Source organism: Macaca thibetana, chromosome 11 (genome assembly GCF_024542745.1).
Source record: "Macaca thibetana thibetana isolate TM-01 chromosome 11, ASM2454274v1, whole genome shotgun sequence".
In the NCBI taxonomy this organism is placed as follows: Eukaryota; Metazoa; Chordata; class Mammalia; order Primates; family Cercopithecidae; genus Macaca; species Macaca thibetana.
In genome coordinates, this window is record NC_065588.1 from 45,349,443 (window position 1) to 45,375,782 (window position 26,340).

The window sequence follows — 26,340 nt, forward strand, 5'->3', positions numbered from 1 at the left end:
CATCCTCACACTGAGACTGATAGGTTGGGTTTTAGGGGGAAATCAGAGAAGCAAGAGTTCCCAATTAGTTTTCCACTAATGTACATGGAGCCCTTTGGGTCCAGACCCTTCCTTTTAAGGGGATGGGGGAACAACCAGAAAGGTTGTTGTGGGGCAGAGACTGACTAACAGCTCAACAAAACCAGGCCTCTGCTCCCTAACACAAACCTTTAGAGAGAATGCAAACATTCCCTGTCCCATCCACCCTACCCCCCTTGATTCCACACACCTGCCAGCTGCACCGATGACTTGACTCGAAGGTTCTTCCTTCCACCCTAGGTCCCACTAGAATCCTGAGGCTTTTTAAAGCCCCTGCCTCCTCCCTAGGCAAATCTTCCTTAATGAGGGAATGTGACATAAGAGGCCATCTGTCCTTTCCACCATGTACTTACCCTCCCCACACATAAACATACTCTAATTCTAATAACTTGGAAGCCTTCCTCCCCCAAGTTTGAGAATGTGCTGTGAGAGCTGTAAAGGGGTGAAGGCTGAAGCAGGGGCTCCTCTACAGTCATGATGCAACACTGAAAGCAGAGCTCTGATGAGGGCCACCTTCTTTTTTTTAAAATAAGCTTCCTCAGGTCGAATCTGATGAGGGCCTTGATGCTTTTCCCTGTGTTCCATCGGGAAGCCTAGTTTGGAGAACCCAGTATGCCGTGGCTGGAGGGTCATCAGAGGGGTTAGGCACTGTCAGGGAAGGGGTTAGCAGCACTGTGGGGGAAGGGGCAAGCAATGACTCTGAAATTGCTCCTGGTTTGGATAGGAAACTGTATCATACCTGTAAGGCAGGGGTGAGCTGGCACCCAAATTTAGCTCATACTCCAGTCTAGCAGTTCTGGTGTTGGGTGCTGACTGCTGTTTGGGTCTACATGGTTTCAGTACAGGGAATGGATCTGATGGAGTGACCAGTGCCCTGCTGTTCTCCCACCATCCAGCTCTGTCTCACCTTGGAAGAAAGGCAAGGGATTTGCAGGTTTAAAGATAGTGCCAGCGGGGTACGGTGGCTCATGCCTATAATCCCAGCACTTTGGGAGGCTGTGGTAGGTGGATCACAAAGTCAGGAGTTTGCGACCAGCCTGGCCAATATGGGTGAAACTCTGTCTTTACTAAAAAATACAAAAATTAGCCGGGTGTGGTGGTGCGCGCCTGTAATCCCAGCTACTCAGGAGGCTGAGGCAGGAGAATCGCTTGAACCTAGGAGGCAGAGGTTGCAGTGAGCTGAGACTGCGCCACTGCACTCCAACCTGGGCAACAGAGCGAGATTCCATCTCAAAAAAAAAAAAAAAAAAAAATAGTGCCAACTCAGCAAAAGCCAAACAGTCCAACCTTCCTTAAGAAAAGCTGATAATGGTGGCAGGATTCTCTGCCCAAAGGAGACCCTCAAGTCTGTCTACTCTTGGGAGTAGACACACTGTTACAGGATTTTCCTTGGGTACCAGCCATGATTCAGGCAGAGGGGAAAGTGAGATAGAAAGGAGGAACCACAGGGTAAGGAGTAGTTGTGAAAGAATTAGAAGTCGGAAGTCTACTGTAGCAGTAAAGACTGTTTGGGTTCAAATCCTAGCTCCATTTTTTTTTTTACTAGCTGTGTGGTCTTGGGTTAGTTACCCAGCCTCTCTGTGCCTCCATTTTTTAAAATCTGTAAAAAACTGGAATAGTGTCTACTATTGTTCTGAGGATTAGTTAATATATGTAAAGCACTGAGAATGATGTCTGGCACACAGTTTTGTGTGTGTACGTGTGTGTGTGTGTACACACGTTATTATTAATGACCAGTTGAAGAAGCCATATAAAGTAGGACAGTAGTATCCATCAACTGTAAAAATCAAACACTGCAATACCATGAAGAGATAGCTGTCATTTAATTAGATTTGCCACAAAAAGCAATAACCTTAGCTAATCACGCTGCCCTCCTCCTCCACCTAACCCCCATCTCCCTTCATATGCACAAACACAGGAACCCAAAGCCCCTCCTCCCCACAATCCTCCCCACTCACATTATGGGAAGAAATGTCACTAAATGGACTTAGCCTCCTCCATATAGCATGGAACAGGTGAATAAAAATATCTTTATGAAGAATTTTGTTGTGCTGTTATCTTAGGGTTGAATCAGGGCTGAGATGGAGGCAGAGGCAAGTGAGGTCTGGGGATCTCTTAGAGATCAGGATTTGTCTGAGAGGCACAGAGCCTATAGTTCACCCAGAAAGGGGGCTATGTCTAAGAAGACAGGGGCTAGAATTGGCTAGGCTGAAAGTTTTTTTCAAGTGTATGTGTGAGGGTAAGGGTAGCTATAAATCCATTCTCCTTCCTCCCCCTATACCTTCCCTAGCTCCCAGATAGAAGGGCAGGGGGCCCTGAGCAGGGAACAGAGTCACAATTCCCCCAAGTTTCATCTGATTCCCACAGAGCTTCCAGCAGGCAGTGAGTTGGGCATATCCCCTGGTGCTGCCTGACCCCTTCCCCCAGCTCAGGGCTTCTTCTCTCCACCTGTGAGCACCAGGGCCTGCAGGATGTCAGACAGTGATACAATTCCCTTGACCACATCATTTTCATCCACCACTACAAGTCGGTGAACCTGGCACAGAACAACAAGGGAAAAAGGGAATGTTTAGTGCTGGCCTCAGGGGAAGCCCCTCTGCCCCTACTCTCCTTGCCAAACCCCACTCTCAAGGTTGCTCCCCTCAGCTCCTTTAGGGTTGCTGGCCTCCCTACCTCTGCTTCCACTAGCCTGTTGATGATGGTCTCCAGAGTCTCATGCAGGTAGCACTTGAGAACACCCTCAAAGTAATGTGATCGATGTTGCAGGGCTTTAGTCACAGATACATCTAGGTTGTTGTAAGTCTTTTCTGCTGCCAGATTCTGGGGAGACAGAGGAAGGAGCTTGCAGGGAAGCAAGAAAGCCAGCCTCCAAACCCTGAACCCATCCAACCTCACCAGAGGGATTCAGGGCAATTGTCAGCCACAAGGCATACCCAACTCATTCAATTCCTTTTCAAATAGGATTTGAAAGCCTGGAAGCTTCTAAGACCCTTAGATCACAGAAGAGACTCCCTTCTCCCTCTCCATATTTAATAGCACCCCCCACCCTTCCCTACCTCCCAAACCCTCCACAATCACTCACGATAACATCAAACTTGGAGTAGATGTCCACCACACGCCCTAGGGGGACAGAGGCAGCTCAGTAAGGAGGATCTGGGGTCTAAAGCTCCCCCTACTCACAGAATCACCCTCCTGGCTAAGCTGAGGGGAAAACAGATTTTCCCGGAGCCACCCTGACTTGCCTGGATCTTCCCTCCCTCTCCTTCTGCCCAATCTCTCACCCTTCTCGTCCACCACTGGCAAGGCTGAGACTCGATGCTGTACAAAAATCCCCAGAGCCACATAGACGGGGGTGGTAGTGCGAACCATAGCAATATTGGCATAGGTGCCAATCTGTAGCTCTTCCAGAGACTTGGACATGAACTCTGGCTTGGGGAACTCAGTGATCTGAGGAAAGAACCATCAGCTTAATTTTCAAGGCACCCAAAGCCACCCTTGGATAACCCCTCCAACCCAGTATGTTAGAAATAAGGGCTGGGTGCGCTGGCTTATGCCTATAATCCCAGTACTTTGGGAGGCTGAGGGGGACATATTGCTTGAGCCCAGGAGTTCAAGACCAGCCTGGGCAACTTGGCAAAACCCCATCTCTATAAAAAATACCAAAAAATTAGCCAGGTGTGGTGGTACACACCTGTAGTCCCAGCTCTTCTGGGGGTTGAGATTGGGGGTCACCTGAGCCCAAGAGGTTGGAGGCTGCAGTGAGCCATGATAGTGCCTCTGCACGCCAGCCTGGGCAACAGAGTAAGACCTTGTATCAAAATAAATTAATAAATAAATAAGAAGTGGGGCTGGATGCAGTGGCTCACACCTGTAATCCTAGCCCTTTGGGAGGCTGAGGCGGGAGGATCACTTGAGCTCAGGAGTTTGACACTAGCCTGGGCAACACAGTGAGACCTTGTCTCTTTTTTCAATAAATAAATAAATAAACGAAAAAAGAGAAAAAAGAACTGGGCTGAGGAGCACTTACAAACAATTTGAGGAACTTCAGAATGCGCTTGTGGGTGAGGATATACAAAGTATTGCCTGATTCTGGGTCAATAACTGGCAGCCTGTGGATCTTGTTCCGAATTAATGAAGAGACAGCATCAAACAAGCTGTGGGAGGGTTGGAGATAATAAGTTCCACAGTGCTGGGGCTGAGGGTGAGTAAACAGCTCCATAAAGTGTATCACTAAACAGGGAAAGCTAATGGTTAGGGAAGGGGGGCAGAGTACAGGCCAGACTTAGAGAGAGAAAGAAAGTGTGTAAGTGTGTGTGTGTGTGTATGTGTGTGTGTGTGTGTGTGTGTGTGTGTGTGTGTGTGTGTGTGTGTGTGTCTTTTCTCTCTTCTTCCCCTTTCCCTGGGTGTCTAGGGCATTAGCTAGGCTGATGGCAAATCTCTTCCCCTTTTTGGACAGATGGATAACTGGAACCCACCTGGCATTAGGAGAAATGCAGACAAGCGGTTTAAAGGAATCCTGGAGGTACACCTCTGAAGGGAAAAGGGATGGGTCACAAAATACCACCATGGAAAAGCATTTCCCAGAAACCCTCCATCCCTTTATAACCTTTTACAACCCCAATTCTCTACATACCTCTCCAAGTTTCTATCTTGTGTTCTTCTAGCTCATAGATCTGTACCTGAAAGCAGAAGCAACAGAATTTGAGACCTGATCTCTCTGCTTCCTGAAGCCCTTGTGGCTTGCTGGGAGCAAAAGAAATGAGAATGAGGGACTTAGGGTAGGGAAAGTGATTTTGGTCATTGGGCTAAGGTTCCTTACCAAGGCTGATTTATAGTAGCGGTGCAGGATATTGATGAAATCAGTGATGGTCAGCATGCCTAGAGGACAAGACAGAGCCCTCAGTACTGCCTGAAGCTTGTCTCCCTGCCCAGCACAAGATGCCAATAATAATGTGTTTCAGAAACTTTTGCTTACCCACAAAACTTTGCTTCTTACTATCCCATAAAGGGGCAGCTCGTACACCGTTAGTCACCAAAGCAAAAAAAGCTTTCTTCACCTGTAGCCAAGACAGTAATAATCATAAAGGCAAATCCACAGGGGCAGGACTGTAAAATAAAAAACAGTGTTTGGGCATGTTGGGTAAAACATGAGACTAACTTCACAGAAGGATAAGGATATTACCCTTAGGATGAGATAGGATGAGAGGTATTAAACCACAGGCTCCAAAGGGGGAAGGGAAAAGAGGATTCACCCACCTGCAGGGACGTATCAAATACAACCAATTTGGAGCTTGTGGGAATCAGGTCATAGCAGCGATGAGACTTCATGAAGGAAGTATACACGCTATTGTTGGATTCTGGGGTCTCTGCATAGGGTGGGATAGTTAGCAGCTTCCTTCCCCATAAAAACTCGCAATCAAAAGAGACAGAAAACAGAATAGTGTTCTAGTATCTCAAATATTTACAGCATGATTTTTTTATAAGGCCCCTTATCTGTCTTGTTCCTATTGTTTCCACAAAACCTGCATAAACCTCTTAGAAACCATTTCATCCAACCCCTATCTCCAGGTTAAGACTTTATCTATTGGTCCCTATAGGTAAAAGAAAGTTGACTAAAACATAAAGCCTATAGTATCTCTCTTTAACATGTTATAATCTAAAAATGTTTCTCATCTTTAATCCAAGCTTTCCCTTTCATATATTTAGCACATTTTCACTTTCCTCTTTTTTCAATGAAATAAGCTGCTTAAAATTCTTCCAAGACTGTGCTGGGCATGGTGGCAAGCACCTGTAATCCCAGCTACGCAGGAAGTTGAGGCAGAGGATCACTTGAACCCAGGAGCTCAAGGACAGCCTGGGCAACACAGCGAACCCGTCTCAATTGAAAAAAAAAGTTAAAATTTTAAGACCTGCAAATGGGAAAGTCATGGTCCAAGTTGGGCCATTTCTCATTAACAATAAGTTGGAGCCCAGTGCTCAATCAACCTGGCTCAAAACACCCTGATAGTCCATTCTGGGACCACCCTGTAAATCAGAAATCATCCCAGGAGATCCTGGGTAGTTTACCTTTTTCTATTCCTGTGATTTTAATTGCTCGCTCTAAACTAGGGAAGCAATCTCCCAAAATAATAGCTTGAATGTGCTACATACTATACTATGTGCACTTAAAAATATTACATTAGCCAGGCGCGGTGGCTCACGCCTGTAATCCCAGCACTTTGGGAGGCTGAGGTGGGTGGATCACGAGGTCAGGAGATCAAGACCATCCTGGCTAACACGGTGAAACCCTGTCTCTACTAAAAATACAAAAAATTAGCTGGGCATGGTGGTGGGCGCCTGTAGTCCCAGGTACTCGGGAGGCTGAGGCAGGAGAATTGCTTGAACCTGGGAGGCAGAGGTTGCAGTAACCCCAGATTGTAACACTGCACTCCAGCCTAGGCAACAAGAGTGAAACTCCGTGTCAAAATAATAATAAATAAATAAATTACATTGACTGGGCATGGTGGCCCACGCCTGTAACCCAGCACTTTGGAGGCCAAAGTGGGTGGGTCACCTGAGGTCAGGAGTTTGAGACCAGTCTGGCAACATGGCAAAACCCCATCTCTACTTAAAAAATACAAAAATTAGCCAGGCGTGGTGGCACGTGCCTGTAGTCACAGCTACTCAGGGGACTGAGGCAGGAGAACTGCTTGAACCCAGGAGGTGGAGGTTGCAGTGAGACGAGATTGTGCCTCTGCACTCCAGCCTGGGCGACAGAGTGAGACTCTGTCTCCAAAAAAAAAAAAAAAAAAAAAAAAATTACAAAATTTAATCCTTACAACAAATGTGTAAGTACTGTCCTCATGTTTCAGATGAGAAAATAGGTGTAGTTAAATAAACTGTTCAAGTTCACCCATTAATAAGTGGCAAGAAAGACTCAAACAAACCCAGATCTGATTCCAAACTTCATGCTCTTAAGTCTTTAATCAATTTGGTTTTTAATATTTAATTTTTAAACCAAAGTTATACAGACACACGGTTTAAACAGTCAGTTTTACAAATTTTGTTAAGAAAAAAATGCAGTCCTTGCAACCCACCTTCCTGTACTACCCTTCCCCAGAGATGAGAACATCTATCTACCTCTTTTAGTTGATTATTTTGGTACTTAATTCTATGTCCTTAAATAACATGTTTGTATTGCTAGTTTCCGATTTTTTTTTTTTTTCATTTTGGGGCATTATTTATCATCTACCTACCAAAGAAGAGGAGAATTTCTAGTTCTCTCTCCTACTAGGGCTTCACCACAAACATGTACTTCCCATCCTCCCCATTCTTCCAGGAGCTAAACCATAATGTTTAAATCTTTTTTATTTATTTTTTTTGAGAGGGAGTCTTGCTCTGTCACCCAGGCTGGAGTGCAGTGGCATGATCTCAGCTTACTACAACCTCAGTCTTCCAGGTTCAAGCGATTCTCCTGCCTCAGCCTTGCAAGTAGCTGGGGTTACAGGCGCCCGCCACCATGCCCGGCTAAATTTTGTATTTTAGTAGAGATGGGGTTTCACCATGTTGGCCAGGCTGATTTCGAACTCCTGACCTCATGTGATCCGCCCACTTCGGCCTCCCAAAGTGCTGGGATTACAGGCATGAGCACTGCACCCAGCCAGTATTCAAATCATTTTGACTGAATATTTATTATTCAGAAATAAGCCAAATAATAAACTATGATTTTTTTTCTTCCTTTCACAACTTTGTTTTCTCTGGAGTTAATGTCTTGTCCTTTTGTTTGTTTAATTTTCTATGTATAATTCTTATAACTAATCCAACCCCCAAATGCTTCACCAGTTGTTTAAATCTCCTTTCAAGAGGTTAAAAAGCATTAGATAGTCTATCAATTTAAACTACCCAAAGAAGTCTCGCTGGAGCCTTCTGACCTGCTCAAATCTGGGCTGGTTTAACTGGTGTGCACTGCTGTCATCCTGGGATCTTTCTTCATCACCATCCTGGGTACCCCTTTCACGTCTCTCCTCCACTGGTGCTCCTGTATCCTATATCGCATTTTCATATTTTTTGATTACTCCCTTATTTTGGTGGAACACATCTTCCAGTACCTTCCTGAGAAAGGGTGCATGGAAGGTACATGTTTTTGAGACCTTGCAGCCTGTAGATATCTTTATTCTACCCTCATCCTTGGATTTATAATTCGACTGAATAGAGAATCTGCAGGAAAGCTTGGAATGTATTTTCCTGCAGAATGTTGAAGGCATTCCTCCGCTGCCTGCTAGCTGCTGGTGTTGTTGAGAGGCAATTCTGACTTTTTGTATGTGACTTTTTTTTCTCTCTCTGAAAACTCATAGGATCTTCTCTGTTTCCAGTGTTCTGAAATCTCAGGATGACTGTGCTTTGGGTGGGTCACTTTCATCCATTGTGCTGAATATTTGATGGGCCCTTTCAATATGAAAACTAATGTCCTCAAGTTCCAATAAATGTTCTTGAATTAGTTCCTCAATTATTTCCTTCCCTCTGTGTTGCCATTTTTCTCTTTCTATGACTCCTATTTAGAAACTGGACCTCCTAGACTGATCCTTTAATGTTTGTTTGTTTTGTGGGTTGTTGAAATATTTCCTTTTTTTTTTTTTTTTTTTTTTTTTTAAAGAGACAGGCTTTCATTCTGTCACCCAGGTTGGAGTGCAATGGCGAGATCATGGCTCACTGCAGCCTTGACCTTCTGGGCTCAAGCAATTTTCCTGTCTCAGCCTCCTGAGTAGCTGGGACTACAAGTGCATGCCACTGTGCCTGGCTAATTTTTATTTTTTTTTGTTGAGACAGGGTCTTGCTGTGTTGCTGAGCTGGTCTCGAACTCCTGGTCTCCCGCCTCGGTCTCCCAAAGTGCTGGGATTATAGGTATGAGCCACTGCACCTTCTCTCCTATTTTCTACTTTGTTGATTTTTAACTCTCCTTTCTGGGAAATTTCCTCATGTTGACTTTTGAAACCTCCAGCTGTGTTTAAATTTTTGCTATTATATTTTTAATTTCCAAGAGTTCCTTTTTCTTTTCTGAAAATTCCTTCTATAAAAAATTGTATCCTATACTTGTTTCATGGTGGAAATATGGTTTTTTGTTGTTGCTTTTGTTTTCTTGAGACAGAGTTTTGCTCTTGTTGCCCAGGCTGGAATGCAATGGTGCAGTCTCAGCTCACTGCAACCTCCAACTCCTGGGTTCAAGCGATTCTCCTGTCTCAGCCTCCCGAGTATCTGGGATTACAGGTGCACACCACCATGCCCAGCTAATTTTTGTATTTTTAGTACAGACAGGGTTTCATCATATTGGTCAGGCTGGTCTCGAACTCCTGACCTCAGGTGATCTGCCTGCCTCGGCCTCCCAAAGTGCTGGGATTACAAGCGTGAGCCACCATGTCCGGCTGTCGTATTCTTTAAAGATATACTACTTTCACAGGTATTGAGAAATATGTTCCTTTACCTAAGGTTATATTAATATTATTAAAGTTTTCTTCTCCACTTTTCCTTCCAGTTGCTTTTTTCATGTTTGTTTCTTCCGTGTGTACATGAATTCGGGAGGGGCAGTTTGCTTTTTCATTTTTATTTATTTTTTACCAGGGAGATACAGCCTTCAGAGTAAAACAAAGGTACATTCCAGGGTGGGGTCGGGGGCAGTTTGGATCATTTTTCACAGATCCTTTCTTTAGATGTTTGGTAATCCCTGGTTTAAAGGAAAACTTAAACCACAACTTAAGAGTGGAGGCTTTAAAGCTGAGTGGAAGCTCTAAGTGTGTAAGTGAGCCTTACTGACTGCGAATCATTTGGGTAGGAAACATTCAATACTTAAATATTTTAGAACTTCCCTTCAAGAGGATTCTGGAGAGAAGGATTATTCAATTTCATGCTTGGAGGGTGAAGTCTTTTCTGCCAGTGCTCTGGAAACTGAAAAGGAAAAGACAGCTGGAGGCTCAGCATCTAGTATAGTTCACTACATGCTCCTGTTTTCAGTGCAGTACTTCAGTCCTAAGCTGTGCCCGAGTCCCTTGCCAGATTTCCAGTCTTTGCCACAGGTGGGAGGTGGAGTTGCTCACTGTTGCTCACCCGATCACTCAATGGGATAGGGTGTCTTGGGATCTGACTGTTTCTTAGACCTTAATGCTTCTTGGCTCTCACTGCTAGTTATAATTCAGTTTTCTCAGATCTAAGTCATTCATCACTCTTTTGTCTGCTTTTCAGCTTCCAAAAATTCATTGCTATTATCTCCTCTCCTGTTTTCCCTATGGTGTGTATCTTTTTCTTTAAAAAATTTCCTTTATGATGGTTTTAGGGGACTTTTTGTGAATATATATTCAATGTACCATCTTTTTTTTTTTTGAGACAGAGTCTTGCTCTGTCACCCAAGCTGGAGTGCAGTGGTGCGATCTCCACTCACTGCAACTTCCTCCTCCTGAGTTCAAGCGATTCTCATGCCTCAGCCACCCAAGTAGCTGCGATTACAGGCATGTGTCACCACGCCTGGCTAATTTTTATATTTTTAGTAGAGATAGGGTTTCACCATGTTGGCCAGGCTGGTCTCAAACTCTTGTTCTCAAGTGATCCACCCGCCTCAGCCTCCCAAAGTGCTGGGATTACCAGGCATGAGCCACTATGCGCAGCCCAATCTACCAATCTACCATCTTTAACTGGAAGCCTACCATTGTTATTTCTTTTTTTTTTTTTTTTTTTTTTTTTTTGAGACGAAGTCTGGCTCTGTCACCCAGGCTGGAGTGCAGTGGCGCGATCTCAGCTCACTGCAAGCTCCGCCTCCCGGGTTTACGCCATTCTCCTGCCTCAGCCTCCCAAGTAGCTGGGACTACAGGCACCCACCACCTCGCCCGGCTAGTTTTTTGTATTTTTTTAGTAGAGACGGGGTTTCACCGTGTTAGCCAGGATGGTCTCGATCTCCTGACCTCGTGATCCGCCCGTCTCGGCCTCCCAAAGTGCTGGGATTACAGGCTTGAGCCACCGCACCCGGCCTACCATTGTTATTTCAACTTGAGAATTCAAACTCCCAAGAAAATGTTTTTGGACACCAGTTGAAGATACATACACTACACTGATAGTTAAATACTATCATTCAGGCCACAGGCCCACAAATATATTGGATTTGGCTTTCTCGGTGTCTTTTTTTTTTTTTTTTTTTTTTTTTTTTTTTTTTGAGACCAAGTCTCGCTCTGTCGCCCAGGCTGGAGTGCAGTGGCACCATCTCGGCTCACTGCAACCTCCACCTCCCAGGTTCAAGCAATTATCCTGCCTCAGCCTCCTGAGTAGCTAGGACTACAGGCGCCCACCACCACGCCAGGCTAATTTTTTGTATTTTTAGTAGAGACGGGGTTTCACCATGTTGGCCAGGATGGTCTTGATCTCCTGACCTCGTGATCCGCCAGCCTCAGCCTCCCCAAGTGTTGGGATTACAGGCGTGAGCCACAGGACCTGGCCTGTTTGTTTGTTTATAATTGAGACAGGATCTCACTCTCTGCCCGGGCTGGAGTGCAGTGGCACAATCACAGCTCACTGCAGCCTCAACCTCCTGGGCTCAAGCAATCCTCCCACCTCAGCCTCCCCAGTAGCTGTGACTAGAGGTGCACACCACCATGCCCGGCTAATTTTTAATTTTTTGTAGAGACAGGGTCTCACTTATCCAGGCTGGTTTCGAACTCCTGAGCTCAAGTGATCCTCCTGCTTTGGCCTCTCAAAGTGCTGGTGTTACACTGTGCCCAGACTTATTTAAATCAAAAATTTTTAATCTAGAAATTTACATAAAAATCCAAATTTCTAGTGTCTTCAAAGTCAGAAGATCTGCCAAAAATAGGTCTTAATTGACCAGACCTAGATAGTTGTTGCCTTTTTTTTTTTTTTTGGGACGGAGTTTTACTCTTGTTGCCCAGGCTGGAGTGCAATGGCATGATCTTGGCTCACTGCAACAAAATCCGCCTCCTGGGTTCAAGTGATTCTCCTGCCTCACCCTCCCAAGTAGCTGGGATTATAGGTGCCCACCACCAAGCTCGGCTAATGTTTTCTACTTAGTAGAGATGGGGTTCCACCATGTTGATCAGACTGGTCTGGAACTCCTGACCTCAGGTGATCCACCTGCCTCGGCCTCCCAATGTGGTGGGATTACAGGCATAAGCCACCACAACCCAGCTGCCTTAATTGTAATTTTTTTTTGAGACATAGTCTTGCGCTGTCCCCCAGGCTGGGGTGTAGTGGCACGATCTCAGCTCACTGCAACCTTTGCCTCCCAGGTTCAAGCAATTCTCCTGCCTCAGCCTCCCAAGTAGCTGGGATTACAGGTGTGCGGCACCACGCCCGGCTAATATTTTTATTTCTAGTAGAGACAGGGTTTCACCATGTTGGCCAGGCTGGTCTTCAACTCCTGACCTCAGGTGATCCACCCGCCTTGGCCTCCCAAAGTGCTGGAATACAGTCATGAATCACCATAGCCAGTCCAGTCGTCACCTTCTTTTAGATGCAACACAAGATCTACAGGTTGTCATAATCATATGTAGTTCACTTCACTGCTTGGTCCATGTAGGCAATTTGAGTTTCAGGTTTCTGCCTTGGTGCTAATACAAATGTACTCAAAAACATAAAATAGGCACTGGCCGGCATTGGAATTGTCTTCCTTGTGCTCTGGATTTTAGAGGTTTAGTGCTTCTATTACTAGATTAGTTCTAAGAGCCTTTTTCTAATTTTTTTTTTTTCCTGAGATGGAGTTTCACTCTTGTTGCCCAGGCTGGAGTGCAATGGCACAATCTTGGCTCACTGCAATTTCTGCCTCAGCCACCCAAGTAGCTGGGATTACAAGCATGCACCACCACACCTGGCTAATTTTGTATTTTTAGTAGAGACAGGGTTTAACCAGGTTGACCAGGCTGGTCTTAAACTCCTCAGCTCAAGTGATCCACCTGTCTCGGCCTCCCAAAGTGCTGGGATTACAGGAGTAAGGCACAGCGCCCAGCCCTTTGCATAATTTTTTGTGTACACTCAATGGCTTTAGTGAGCTTGCTGGGTGATAAAATCCTGGTGGCACTGTTTCTGGACTACGCAGAAAATACCCAGGACTTCTAAAACATGGTTAGCCAGCCCAGAGCTGCCTATGGAAGTTTTCCCTGTACCTCAGAAGTTTCTCTCAAGTGGTTTGATAATTGAAGATATTAACCATCCCCAATCTGCCCAAGATTTATTCCTGGGTGATCTTGCCAAACTACTGTCACTGATTTTTGTGGTTTGGCCCATTATCTGGCCCTGCTTTGACTTTCCCAGGGGAGAGATTCAAAAGCATTGTTGAAGACATTGTTAGGGTCAGGCTATTGTTTCCATGCCCACTTTCCTTTCTTCAGTAAACTTACCTTGAGGATGCTCATTTTCCAGAGCTGGGGAGCTATCTGAAGAAATGACCTGGAGAGACAAGAAAACAGATTCAGCTTAACCTGGTTCCATCCATTTAAGCCTAGCAACATTAGGGGAAGGGCTGGTGAACAAATAATGACTTTCTTTAAAGCACTATAAAGCCACCACCTCCCCCAACCCTGTTTTTTTTCTGTTTCTGAGACAGGGTCCCGCTCTGTCACCCAGACTGGAGTGCAGTGGTGTGATCACAGCTCACTTCAGCCTTGACTTCCTCCGGGTCAGGTGATCCTCCCTCACTTCAGCCTCCTGAGTAGCTGGGACTACAGGCGCACGCCATTATACCCAGCTAATTTTTGTATTTTTAGTAGAGATGGAGTTTCGCCATGTTGCCCAGGCTGGTCTTGAACTCCTGGGCTCAAGTGATTGCCCTCCTTGGCCTCTCAAAGCACTACGATTACAGGCACGAGTTACTGCACCCAGCCTTATTAGGCTCTTCAGAAATAATGATCTCATTTAATCTTCATAACAACTCTGAAGTAAATACTATTATTAGCCTTATTTTCACAGATTGTCTCTGAGAGTCAAGAGATATTAAGCAAGCTGTCCAAGGTCACATGGCTGATAAGGAGTGGAGCTGGCATTCAAACACCTATCTTCTGGTTCCAGAGCTTGTGGTTTGCTTTTTTATAACATCAAAATTTTAATAAATAACATACATGAAAAAACAAAAAATTTTAAAACTACTTATACCTAAGAAAATAATTTATTATAACTGATGAAGAGTTTGGTTATCTTGGCAGTGTTCATTTTTGTAAATTTGCTTGTTTGTTTGTTTTGTTTTGAGGCAGAGTCGCGCTCTGTTGCCCAGGCTGGAGTGCAGTGGCATGATCTTGGCTCACTGCAACTGCCTCCTCCTGGGTTCAAGCGATTCTCGTGCCTCAGCCTCCTGAGAGCTGGGATTACAGGCGTGTGCCACCACACCCACCTCATTTTCATATTTATAACAGAGACGGGGTTTTTACCATGTTGGCCAGGCTGGTCTCAAACTCCTGACCTCAACTGATCTGCCCGCTTCGGCCTCACAAAGTGCTGGGATTACAGGCATCAGCCACCACAACCAGCCATTTTTATAAAATTTTTGAATGTATTTATTCCGTTCTGATGAAATTCTACCTCTCTGGAATCACAGAAGAGAAGAAACCAATACTGCTACAATATTGTGCCTTCCAGAAATACTTCTATCCACTTCTGAGTGGAATGAGCATTATCTGCAAAGCTCATGTTCTTGTACACTATACCGCCTAATGAAACATTAGGTCTTAAAAGCTAAGACTAAAGATCTGAGCTTAGGGCTAACCCCTACAAGATTCTCACAGATCCACTTTATTAAAACATGGAAGCCAGAGAGATAGCATTGTCTTCCCCCAAACACAGACACTCACTAGCCATATTTGTAGGCACTAGAACCACAGACATTGGTTCTACCATTGTCTACCTCCATGGTAGAGAGAGGGCCACAACTGGGGAGGATCCCTGTAGCTGACTGTTAGCCAGTCAAAGCCTGAATGACTGAGAGGTGGATAAGGAACATGAATGTTCTGAAACTGGGGACTCGAGTCCACTCAGCACCCTTGTCAGTCAAACAAAGGCTGCTATAGCCAGGGGATGCTGGTTTTCCAAGTTTCCCTTCCCAAGACAGTCTGAGATTAGAGTGCTTTGACTAGACAAAACTTAGAACCATTTCTGTGCTCCCTCAAGTGGGAACATTTGGAAATGCCATTGTTATTTAGGAACCCAGAAGGGATCACAACAATTTTCATCTGCTAGCATCAACAGTCTTGGCTCCACTTTCTCTGGGTGATATCTCCAAAATAACTTAAAACCATACTTCATCCCCATAGCTTCTGTAGTAACATGACATTAAAAACTTCAACCTGGGAGGTTGGCTGACAAAATTCCTAAACCAGGGAAGTTCACAACAGCCCTAAACTTTTCTCCCTTAACGGGCTAGGGGAGAGTGCAGGGAGTAAGGGGGATAATCTCCTTCTCTTCCCTCTGGACTGCATAAGACTGTCAGCTTGGCCTGCCATTTTGGCAGGACTATCAGAACAACAGCCTCATCACTTGTAAGTAGGAGAGAGGGCTGTGATAAAGATAAACACATGATATATCAGAGTCTCACAAAGATCTACACAAAGGCACAAAAACAGCTACTTCTGTAGAATTTACCCATCATATGATATATATTGTACTGTGCGATACTTATTTTGTCCGTTATCTATCCAAACAGATTATAAATTCCTGGAAATCTAGAACTATCTTATACTTTGTATCCCCCATACCACCAAGCACAGGATTTTGCATATAATTCACAGTTGTTTTGTTTTTTAATTCTCAAAGAATGATGCACACTGATAGGAACAGATATGCCTAAGACTAAGTTACAGAGGGAGGAAAGAAACATATAGCTAACTAGAGATACAGATACCAACATAACAGAGTCAAATACAACTGAATATGTGACTTTTTTTTTTTTTTTTGAGACAGAGTCTCGCTGTGTCACCCAGGCTGGAGTGCAGTGGCGTGATCTTGGCTCACTGTAATCTCCGCTGCCCGGGTTCAAGCGATTCTCCTGCCTCAGCCTCCCAAGTAGCTGGGACTACAGGCGCCTGCCACCATGCCCAGCTGAGTTTTTTTGTATTTTTAGTAGAGATGGGGTTTCACTATGTTGGCCAGGCTGGTCCTTTTTTTTTTTTTTTTTTGAGATGGAGTCTTGCTCTGTTGCCCAGGCTGGAGTGCAGTGGCGCGATATCCGCTCACTGCAAGCTCTGCCTCCCAGGTTCACGCCATTCTCCTGCTTCAGCCTCCCAAGTAGCTGGGACTACAGGCGCACGCCACCATGCCTGGCTAAATTTTTGTATTTTTTAGTAGAGACGGGGTTTCACCGTGTTAGCCAGGATGGTCTCGATCTCCTGACCTCTTGATCCACCTGCCTCAGTCTCCCAAAGTGCTGGGATTACAGGCGTGAGCCACTGTGCCTGGCCAGCCAGGCTGGTCTTAAACTCCTGACCTTGTGATCTGCCCGCCTCGGCCTCCCAAAGTGCTGGGATTACAGGCATGAGCCACGGAGCCCGATAATGACTTTTAACTTTCTGCCTGTTTCACCATATCAGAGGGGGAATTATGTAGTTACATCTACTTCTTTCTACTTTTTTTTTTTTTTTTTGAGACAGGGTCTCACTCTGTCATCCAGGCTGGAGTGCAGTGGCATGATTACAGATCACTGTATCTTCAACTTCCCCAGCTCAAGCAATCCTTTGACTTCTGCCTCCTGGGCTGCTGGGACTACAGGCACACACCACTAAGCCCAGCTACTTTTTGTATTTTTTTGTAGAGATGGGGTCTTGCTATGTTGACCAGGCTGGTCTTGAGCTCCTGGGCTCAAGCGATCCGCCCACCTTGGCCTCCCAAAGTTCTGGGATTACAGGCATAAGCCACTGTGCCTGGCCTCCTTTCTACTTTTAATAACATAGGGGACCTGAGAAAGTACAACTGTACCACGTAAGTACAAAATATTACAGAGACACAGTCTACATCTGACAAACAGACTCGCAATTTCTTCCAAACTTCTGATCTACGTTTCCAATTATTTGTTTGACAACCATAGATGTCACAGAGACTCCTCAAATGCTTCAATACGAAACAAAACATTTGTCCCTCCAATCCTATTATTCTTGCTGTAGTTCCCATCTTGTTTTTTTTGTTTTATACAGCTGTCTTCTTACCAGTTATCAGCTAAGCTGGTAATGTTAGAAATGCCTCAGATCTATATCTCTCATTGCCAATTTTACAGCCTTAATTTAGGCTTTTACCTCTCACTTCTGCAAGACTGTTTAAATTGGGGTCCTTGGCCCATATCTATCTGCTTTTCAATTTGTCTTTCGTGCTTTCACCAAAGCATCTCAGGTTTGGAAGGGGCTTTCATCTCCATTAACAAGAAACTTTACTTTCCGAAGTAGCTCAGTCCATGTACAGAAAGCTGCTATGAACATTCCTAAAAGACATTCACTGACTTGCTCATAAATCTTCCATGGGTCCCCTATTACAAAACAACGTTCAAATTTAGCATGGTGTGTAATACCTTCAACCTGATCTTAGCCTACTTTTCCAGTCTTTTCTCTCACTGTGACCAAAATCCAAAGCCAGCAACATCAAGCCGCTGGCTCACCCCCAATTCTCCACATCCCCCAGTTTCAGTGCCCTTGCTCATACTGTTCTCTCAATTTGCAGTGCCCTCTCCTAGGTCCAAAGTAATTTTTCTCTCAACTATTCTGTCACAGTCCTTTGTTTTCATATTAATGATAGCATTTATTATAGTCTACCTTTAAATAACAGCTGTTGCTGGCTTGCCCTCACCCTTACTCCAGTTAGGCTGAACATTTTCAAAGCAGGAGTTTTCTTTTTCTTTTTTCTGGAGACAGGATCTCGTTGTGTCACTCAGAGTGGAGTGCAGTGGCATGATCTCAGCTAACTACAGCCTCCACCTCCCTGGATCAAGCAATCCTCCCACCTGAGCCTCCAGAGTAGCTGGGACTACAGGTATGCACCACCACCATCATGCCTGGGTAATTTTTGTGTTTTTGTTTTTGTCAAGACAGGGTTTCATCACGTTGCCCAGACTGGTGCTGAACTCCTGAGCTCAAGCAATCCACTTGCCTTAGCCTCCCAAAGTACTGGCATTACAGGCATGAGCCACCACACCTGGCTGTTTTCTTTTTCCTCTTTTTAACTTCTACCCCAGAGCCTAATCCAGTACATAAAGTGTGAAGGCTAAATTAGAAAATCTACATAAAAATGCTCTGTAAACCATACTACACTCACAAGTAAGTAGAATATGACATGTTATTTTAAATTTAATGGAATTAGACTCCTTATTTTTGTTCAAGATTATCTTGATTAGTCAGAACTGGCTCCCTTGCCTGGGAGACCAACTGCGAATCGTTTTAGTACTTTGGTCGGTTTTCTTTTCAAAAACCTGAAAGAAACAACCTCTCTGTGGGCAGAGAAAGGGTGTGGCAAAGAATTACTATGGGCATGTAATCCAAAGCAAAGTGAACCTGCAGTCCTTTCATAACTACAGTAGCAAATGATAAAAACCAAGATGGGAAGAGTTACTCTGCCTGAAAGAAGACACATGGTTAAAAACTGTGGAGAGGGAAGTGTATGGGAGGGGTTACAGAGCGCTAGAAAAAGACTTCTGAGAGTGAGGGTGGGTGCAAACATGCAGCAGGCAACCCGCGGCATCTGTGGGAGGGTGACAGGGCCCTGCCACAACTGGTCAATGCCTGCTCGCCAAGAATGCGCTGTGCCAAAACTCCTGCTTAGAGTCGCAGAGCGGGCCATGACCTAAACTTGTCCAGGGACACATCGGCCTCTAACACTGCAAGTTTTCCTCTTTCAAGCAAACCTCAATTCTCGGTCTTATTAAGGGAATGTGACTTCACTGGATGCAGTATAAAGATCTTCAGATGTCCTCCTGCCAGGGATTGCAGGGATCACAGAAAGACTACCGAGGTCCAGCAGCTACCTGCAAGCGGAGATCCCTCTGGACGCCCCCTGCCTCACCCAGCAAAGCCGGATCACAACCCCGCGCTCTCAAACCTCTAAAAGGGCTTGAGGTGCTAAGAGGAAAGGAAGCCCAAGATTGCCACGGCTTACGTGGGCTCCAAGGAGGGCCAGGAGTCACTGCCTGCTTGGGCTAAAGGTACCGCGTACGGAAAAGCGGCGGGGGCGCGGCCCAGTCCCAGGAGATGCGCCCAACGAAGAAGCGGAGGGACACGGTCACGGGATAGGGCAGACACCCGGCTGCTTTTTGTTTGCTAGACACCAGCGCCAGCCCCTGCCCGGCCCTCCCGGTCTCCTAAGTGGGGTCTTAGGCTCTACAGCGCCCCCGACCGCCCTCCTGCACTCCTCACCGTCTCCATTGCAAGAGGCGCCGGCTTGGTTTTCTCTTTAGGAAACTCTCTTGGGGAAGGCCACGCCCCACATCCGGTGCGGCGACGCCACTTCCGCCCACGTCACGGCAGTCGCCAGACTACGGCGGAAGGCGTGGAACCCACCCTTCCGGCGGTGGCGGGCCTCGGTAACCGCCCTCCCCCGGGTCCTCTCGGACCGCACGGATCCGGCTGACGGCGAGGGTCACGGGACGGAGCCGCTTGTATTTAAAATGTTCTTTTTTTATTTGTCGTTTAAAAACAAACTTGGAAGAAGCAAAATCCAAAACTTGCCCTTTGCCTCTCGCAACATAAATTATGTACAGTTCAGAATGATCGCTGATACAAAACATGCCAAGGACAGGGGCGCTGAGGGTGGAGGGAGAGAGGGCGCTTTAAAAAAGGGAACCATTTCATCCGTTGTTACGAAGGACCAACCTTGCTGTACAGGATACACACAACACAAAATAAAGTCTTCACGGGATTCACACTTGTCAGCGATTTATTTTTTAAAAAGGGGGAGGGTCCTGGAGGTGAGGGGAGAAGACTGTAAAGGGGAAAACTGAAAATTGAGTATGTGCGAGTGTAAACCAACCCAAAATACAAACACGGGGGGGTGGGGGATTCTGATGCAATTATACAGGCAGGGTACTTAAAAAAAAACCAACCAAAATTCCAACCTTGTAGCTTGGGTCTGAGTTATAGTTTATATAAAAATTAAAAACTGTATAAGGTTTCTTCACTAAATTCTACAGGACTATCGGATACCTAGCATATGCTTACAAAGTCTGCCCCATCCCCTTTTCCCAATCCCAGGGCCCAAGCCCCAAACACAGCCTGACTCACGGGAGCCAATCTCCCCCTCCCTGTAGCCTAGACCTATTGCTCTCCGAAAAGCAACATCAAGGGCTGTGGCTTTGAGGGCTGCAGCCCAGTCTTCCTGCTGTCTGATTTAATTACAGCGGTTCCTGTGGGAGTGGGGGGTGTTATTCTCTTAAACATTTGCAGCTTGAAACAGTTGAGGAAGCAGCTTAAAAAAAAAAAAAAAAAAAAAAAAAAAAAAAAAAAAATCTCCCTACCCCCAACAATCCACAACTCCCCAAATTCAAAACAAAACAAAAACCTAAAATCACAACAGCCACCAAGCTCCCCCTCCAGCAGGCCCGCCCGTCCACCACCACCAAGCCCACCCCTACACTCCAGACATCGGATTCTTGAAAATATTAATTACAAAATGCCCTTTGCCCACAGCCCCTAGAAGAGAACTGCATATAAGCTTCATCTTCATCCCCACGGTTCCCTACCAGAGAGGGGTTTGGGGTGTCACCCACCCCTTACCTACCCCCACCCCCAGGAAGAGGTTAAACTGCAGCACAAGCTTGGGCAGAAAGGGGAAGGAAAGGGAGGCAAGGAACCCATCACCCTCTGGCTCCCCCTGGGGTCAGCTCTCTTTTGTGCGTTATAACATAGTCCAACTATACAACAGGGGGTGGGAATTGCCCAGCCTCTATACCCCCATCTTACAGCAGTCACAGCCAGGGGGTGGGGAGTGGGGTGGGGGGTGAGGAAAAGGGCGGTAGGTTGGGTAATGGAGGGGGCCCCCCCACAAGGGGAGCTCCATGTGTCCGCCCCACACCCCCCTACCATTTATAAACTGGTTTTGTAAAAAGAAAATAGATATATTTATATAGAATATATAAAGCACAAAAATTAGTAGTTTTACATTTGCTCTCCCCGGGGGTGGGGGGAGAGGGGAGGGTTCTCACCTCCAGCCGGCTCCCCCATGCCCCACAAGACTATGTACAATCCCATGTATAAATAGATAAATACCCCCCACCCTCCCCTCGCTGACACTAAGCTCCCCACCCCCACATCACCACCCCTTCCCACCAGACCAGCAGCAGTTTGGTGACTGAGGGAAAGTGGGAGCTCCGGGCCACACCCTGCCTCATTAGGTATGGGCATGCCACTCAGGGATAGCCCTCACCCTACCCCCCACCCAACCCGTCCAGGGGCTGGAGGGCAAACGGGCTCATGATGGGGTTGGGAAAACAGGAGAGAGATATCCTGGTCCTAGGTTTAGCCCCCTCCTGCCCCCATGTCCAGATGGAGAAGGAAGTCCTAGAGCAACTAGGGGCCAGTCATCCCCAATCTTCATCATCATTTGCCTCAACCACCATCCCATGCCCATAATTAAAAACAAAGATGGATTTTTTGTTGTTGTTTTTCTTCCTCCTCCTACCCCCTCTTCCACCCACTCAGAAGAGGGCAGTGAGGTGGGGGAGAGGGTTGGGGCAGTAGGGGGCTTGGAGAGGGTCTCACATTTCAAAACAGCAAAAAATCCAACACTTAAATGAGGTAGGTGTGGGTGCGGGGTCTCCTTGCCCGGCTTGCCCAGCTTGCCCTCCTAGGCAGCTGGGCGCCTCTTTCCCGTTCATGTTGCATTTGTCAGAGTGGAAAACAAGGAAACACAACCCATAGAGAGACAGAAACACAGAGGAAAAGAGGGAAACAGACAGATCAAGAGGGAGGGGGATGGGGGTGAGGGTGGGGGCAGGACCCGGCAGGCAGGGCCAGGTGTGGGACCCGGCCTTTGGGATTGTCAAGCTTAGTCAAGTCTCTTTGCAGCCTTGAGTTGGGCCGGAGAGGTCAGTGGGAGCAGCAGGGCTGTGAGGCCCGGCCACACATCCTCTTCCCCCACCCTGCTGCCTCCCAGATGCTTCTGGGTAGTTCCCGGCCCATATCCCCCTCAAACCTGAGATGCCCAATGGCTGCTTCTGTCTGGCCCCTCCTGGAGCTGGGGGCAGAGATGCCAGCCTGAGGGCCGGTGGTGGGGAAGAGGGTTGTCCCTGGTGCCCAGGGTGGGCTTGGCCTAGGGCCCTCTGCCCCAGCCTCCTGCTCCAGGGGCTCCGGTCAGCCGGCAGCCCCAGCCCTGGGTCCTGGCTCTGGCTGCTACCTCTCTTCCCCCTCAACCCTTTCAGGGAAGAGGTTGTGGGTAGGGGGACTCCCCTGCCTGGTAGCCTCAAAGCTTCTTAGTTCATCCATTTCCGACAATTCCAGGCTCCACAGTGGCAGGGGATCTTGTGCTGATCGTCCTCAAAATCAAACTGATAGTCATAGGTTAGCTGAAAAGAGAAGAGGGCAGAATCAATGCTAGCCCCCACAGGAAGAAGGGAGGGCAGAGAAGATACGATCTGAGGTGTGCAGCCTAGGAACCCACATTTAGGGAATGGCAGAGAAGGGGTGAAAGGAGTAGTAGCTGCTTTGTCACTCACTCAGGATACTTCCTCTCACCTCCTCTCCTTTGGGGATTCGCCGGCTGGAGATGATGATGATTTTGTCCTCTTTGTCAAATGTCACGACTTCGGCCACACAGTTAGGGGCACAGGAATGGTTAATGTACCTGGGTAGAAGGACAGAGTCAGGGATGTCAGGCAACTAACTTGGGAAAATTTTGATTCCTTGTTGTCTATCCCCCAGAGTGCTACTCAGGGACCATTAATTTCCCTCCTTCCTCGTCATCTCTCACCTGGCAGGGCCGCCGGTCAACGTAGCATCAATCACATGTTCATTGTTTATTCGGAACATGTAGATGCCTCGATTCTAGAAAGGCAGAGGTTGCAGAAGAAGGGACAAGAGTATCAGAGAGTGGGATCAGGTAGGAGACTCAGGCAGTGGGCTTCTGTTGCATGTTCTTCATTTCTCCTGCCTTTCCCTTCCCCACCACAGCTTTCCTCCTGCCCTCCTATGACCAGTCCTGACCCTTGCTCCTTGGTTGAGTGAGGACTATGCACCACAATGGCCCCTCTGTCAGCTTATACCTGCTCTTCGTAGATTTTCTCCCGCCGGTTGGCCACCTCGTTCCGAATGATGGTGCCAATGTACTCGATAACCATTGTGTGCTTTTCTAGGTCCTTAGCTGCATAGAGCCCCAGGCCCTGGATGCGGGAGCGAGCCAGGTACACGTTGTTCTTCCATTCGGTGCGCAGCCGCCGGTACTGAGATGACTTGGAGTGCACAAACTGCTTGCTGTACGGGGTGTTGGTCTCGCCTGTGAAGGTGCTCTGATATGCCTTAGACATGCTGGTGCTGTTCAGGGTATGGGGCCTGGGAGGTGATACAATCCATGACAAGACAGCTCGCCCTCAGACCAAGTACACACCACCCACCTCCTCCACCACCTCCTGGGATGTGCAACACATCAGTTAGGGGCGTGTGCTGCTGGCAAGCACTGGAAGTGCAGCCTTGGGAAAGGAGTAGAGGCAACTGGGTCTCAGCTCTGGTGAGGAAGCAACTAGCTATAGGGACCCTTCTGACACCCTGGGTGGTACAGAGAGCCCAGGGTGAGGGGTGAAGTGTGGAGGGAGATGGGGGGCACCAATTCCCCTACACTGAGCCTGCTCTCCCATCTCCCACTTCCTACCAGTCTCCTGCCAAACCATTCTCAAGGCCATGCTCCTCTGGGAAGTTTTCTGCAAGTAGCCTAGGCCTAGAATTTAAGCTGATGGTTTGCCTGAATGTCTGAATCCTACCTCCTGCACATACCGGAAGCCCTGAAAATGGGGACTGTGCCTACCACGCTGGGCTAGATTTGAATTAAAACTGGCTGTGAACTCACAGCCTAAAGGTGGTATCCTTTCTTCAGATTGTCCCCTTCTCTGACATAACATTGGGCTCTGTGCAGATGGCTCAGTGCAGGGGAATGACGGCTGCCTGGCAGGATACCTTTTACCACCCTAGGGTACCAGCCAAATTCTTGCCATCCCAAAGCAGTGGTTTTCAAATGTTTCTGGTTCTTTTTTATTTAGCAGAAATCTTTGCTTTTTTCTTTAACAAAATGTTGACTGGAACTCCAATACATAAACTAGATGACAATGGAGCTCTTCTGGTTTAATCCAATTTGGGGAAGGAAGAGCTATGCATGGGAAGGCCAAGTTCAACCCATCAGTTTATGTGATTGAGGACTTTTTGGAACACATGCACTCACAGTTTGAAAACCACCATTGCAGGGCATCAAGGACAAGGTTGGCTAGGGATAGAGAGTCTCTGACACTCTACGACAGCCTAGGAGCCACCAAAGACCTTCAAGAAAGCCCTGCTACCATAGATTCTGCCTCTCTCTACCCAAGGACTAAGGTCCCTGGTACACAGAAAGAACAAGGACCCACAGAGGTAAGGATCTGGTCCCAGCTGTGTGATCTTTGCCTAGTCATTTAATCTTTCTGGGTCTCAGTTTTCTCAGCTGTAAAATGGGGGTCATACCACCTGCCCTACCTACCTCATAAGGTTGTTGTGAGGATCAAATGAGATAATGGATGTGAAAACGCTTTGAAAAAAAAAGTATAAAGTGCTATACAAATGTAAGGTTTTATTATTTTTCTATTATATCTCTAACTATTTGTTTTTTTACACCAACACTCACAGGGAAGGGAAGGTGACCCTAGCACTCATGGGGTATCTGAGGTTTGGGAGAATCACAGGCCCTCCCGCCGGAAATAAAACAGGAGAGGAAAAAGGTGACCAGGTCCCTTATATATTTCATAAAATTTCACCAGTTTACCCATTACCTCCCCAGGGTGCCCGAGATAATTCTGTCCTATATCCCAAGTGCATCTGAGCAGGTTGGGAGAAGAGGAAAAGGATAACCTACCAATATCTGTGTGCCCTCTAATTAGGAGGTCTAAGAGTGATTCCCCAGTTTCTCCACGAGAACTCTGATCTGTATCCTAAATCCTCATGATGGGACCAGAGGATCCCTATCAACACCCACACCCTCCCTTGGCTCCAGCATCACAAGCTCACCGTTTGTAGTGTGTGAGGATTTTAGGCTCTGATCGGGCACAGCCAGTGGGGTTGATCATGAGTGGCAGCTCCATAAGGGGGTGGCGCCCATAGCGGAATAAATAGTTTTGACAGTTCTCCACCCCGGGCAGCTGTGGGCACAGTTCATACTCACCTTAGCCTGAGTTTTTTTGGGGTGGCCAAAGTTCTCAGTGCCCGCCAAGCCCCCCAGCTCCCAGCCCCTTCCTTACTGATTCAGCTATGCGAAGCACAGCGTGCACCGTCAGCCCAAAGAGCTCCTCGCCCTTCAGATACTCAGGGAAGAGTCGCAGCATGTCAGCCTCTTTTCTCATGGCAGCCACAGGCTCAATGATGCGATTCCACACGGCTAAGAAGCAGGGAAGAGAGCAGCCCTTAGAGGCAACTTCTGCTAACTGACCTCCAGTCCCTAACCCCAATCCAGAACCGCAGTTGTTTTCTGTGGCCTTCAAGCCTCCCTATCATGAAGGTGTGTTGGTCTTCCAGATCCTCTCTTGGCCTCCTAGTCTCACTGTCTGTTAAGAAGCAGGAGGCTTCCAACCCCAGGGGGTCATCACAGAGCCTTGAGACAGAAACCCAGGGCCCAGTAGACCTAGCATAGGCCATGGAAGGTCCCTAGTGAAAGAACAGGCATGCTTTGGAGTTGGAAAGACTTGCGTTCAGGTTCTAGTACTGGCCATGGGACCCTGAGCCAAAACAGTCATGTGCAGCTTAACAACATTTCATTCAATGAGGAATCATATATACAACAGTGGTCTAATAAGATTATAATACTGTATTTTTACTGTATCTTTTCTATGTTTAGATGCACATACTTACCATATGTTACAACTGCCTACAGTATTCACTAGTTACATGCTGTACAGATTTGTAGCCTAGGAGCAATGGGGTATACCACAGAGCCTAGGTGTGTAGTATGCTGCACCATATAGGTTTGTGTAAGTACACTCTATGAAGTTCACACAATGACAAAATCACCTAACAATGCATTTCTCAGAATGTATCCCTGTCATTTAGCAATGCATAACTGTACTTAAATCTAAGACTCAGTTTCTTTATGTGTAAACTGGGCATAATCGTA

At 46.7% G+C, this 26,340-nt stretch overlaps 2 protein-coding genes across 12 annotated transcripts in view; both read right to left on the minus strand.

The window, feature by feature from the left end:
* Nucleotides 1-1,882: 1,882 nt before the first annotated feature.
* PRKAG1 (protein kinase AMP-activated non-catalytic subunit gamma 1) lies at nucleotides 1,883-19,530 on the minus strand. 2 transcript variants are annotated; one of them, XM_050746936.1, is made up of 12 exons: nucleotides 19,422-19,530; nucleotides 13,446-13,494; nucleotides 5,335-5,444; nucleotides 5,054-5,135; nucleotides 4,898-4,956; nucleotides 4,712-4,757; nucleotides 4,554-4,608; nucleotides 4,106-4,232; nucleotides 3,360-3,525; nucleotides 3,161-3,198; nucleotides 2,752-2,898; nucleotides 1,883-2,614 (listed from the first exon to the last, which is right to left on the minus strand). In XM_050746936.1, the coding sequence occupies exons 1-12, from the start codon at nucleotides 19,428-19,430 to the stop codon at nucleotides 2,507-2,509; spliced, it is 996 nt and encodes a 331-aa protein (XP_050602893.1). In that variant the 5' UTR covers nucleotides 19,431-19,530; the 3' UTR covers nucleotides 1,883-2,506. The 2 variants fall into 2 exon arrangements, with proteins under 2 accessions (XP_050602893.1, XP_050602894.1); XM_050746937.1 differs by lacking the exon at nucleotides 5,335-5,444.
* A 134-nt stretch (nucleotides 19,531-19,664) lies between these two features.
* KMT2D (lysine methyltransferase 2D) overlaps nucleotides 19,665-26,340 on the minus strand; it is a 41,206-nt gene continuing 34,530 nt past the window's right edge. For 7 of the 10 annotated variants that reach the window (XM_050746841.1, XM_050746839.1, XM_050746840.1 and 4 more), the window contains 7 exons: nucleotides 25,472-25,608; nucleotides 25,242-25,372; nucleotides 24,718-24,765; nucleotides 23,261-23,546; nucleotides 22,969-23,042; nucleotides 22,734-22,842; nucleotides 19,665-22,564 (listed from right to left, as the gene is read on the minus strand). In XM_050746841.1, the coding sequence (XP_050602798.1) occupies nucleotides 22,472-22,564; nucleotides 22,734-22,842; nucleotides 22,969-23,042; nucleotides 23,261-23,546; nucleotides 24,718-24,765; nucleotides 25,242-25,372; nucleotides 25,472-25,608 (878 nt within the window). In that variant the 3' untranslated portion in view covers nucleotides 19,665-22,471. The remainder of the gene's footprint in view (nucleotides 22,565-22,733; nucleotides 22,843-22,968; nucleotides 23,043-23,260; nucleotides 23,547-24,717; nucleotides 24,766-25,241; nucleotides 25,373-25,471; nucleotides 25,609-26,340) is intronic. The other 3 variants (XM_050746845.1, XM_050746844.1, XM_050746847.1) reach the window with 1 other exon arrangement.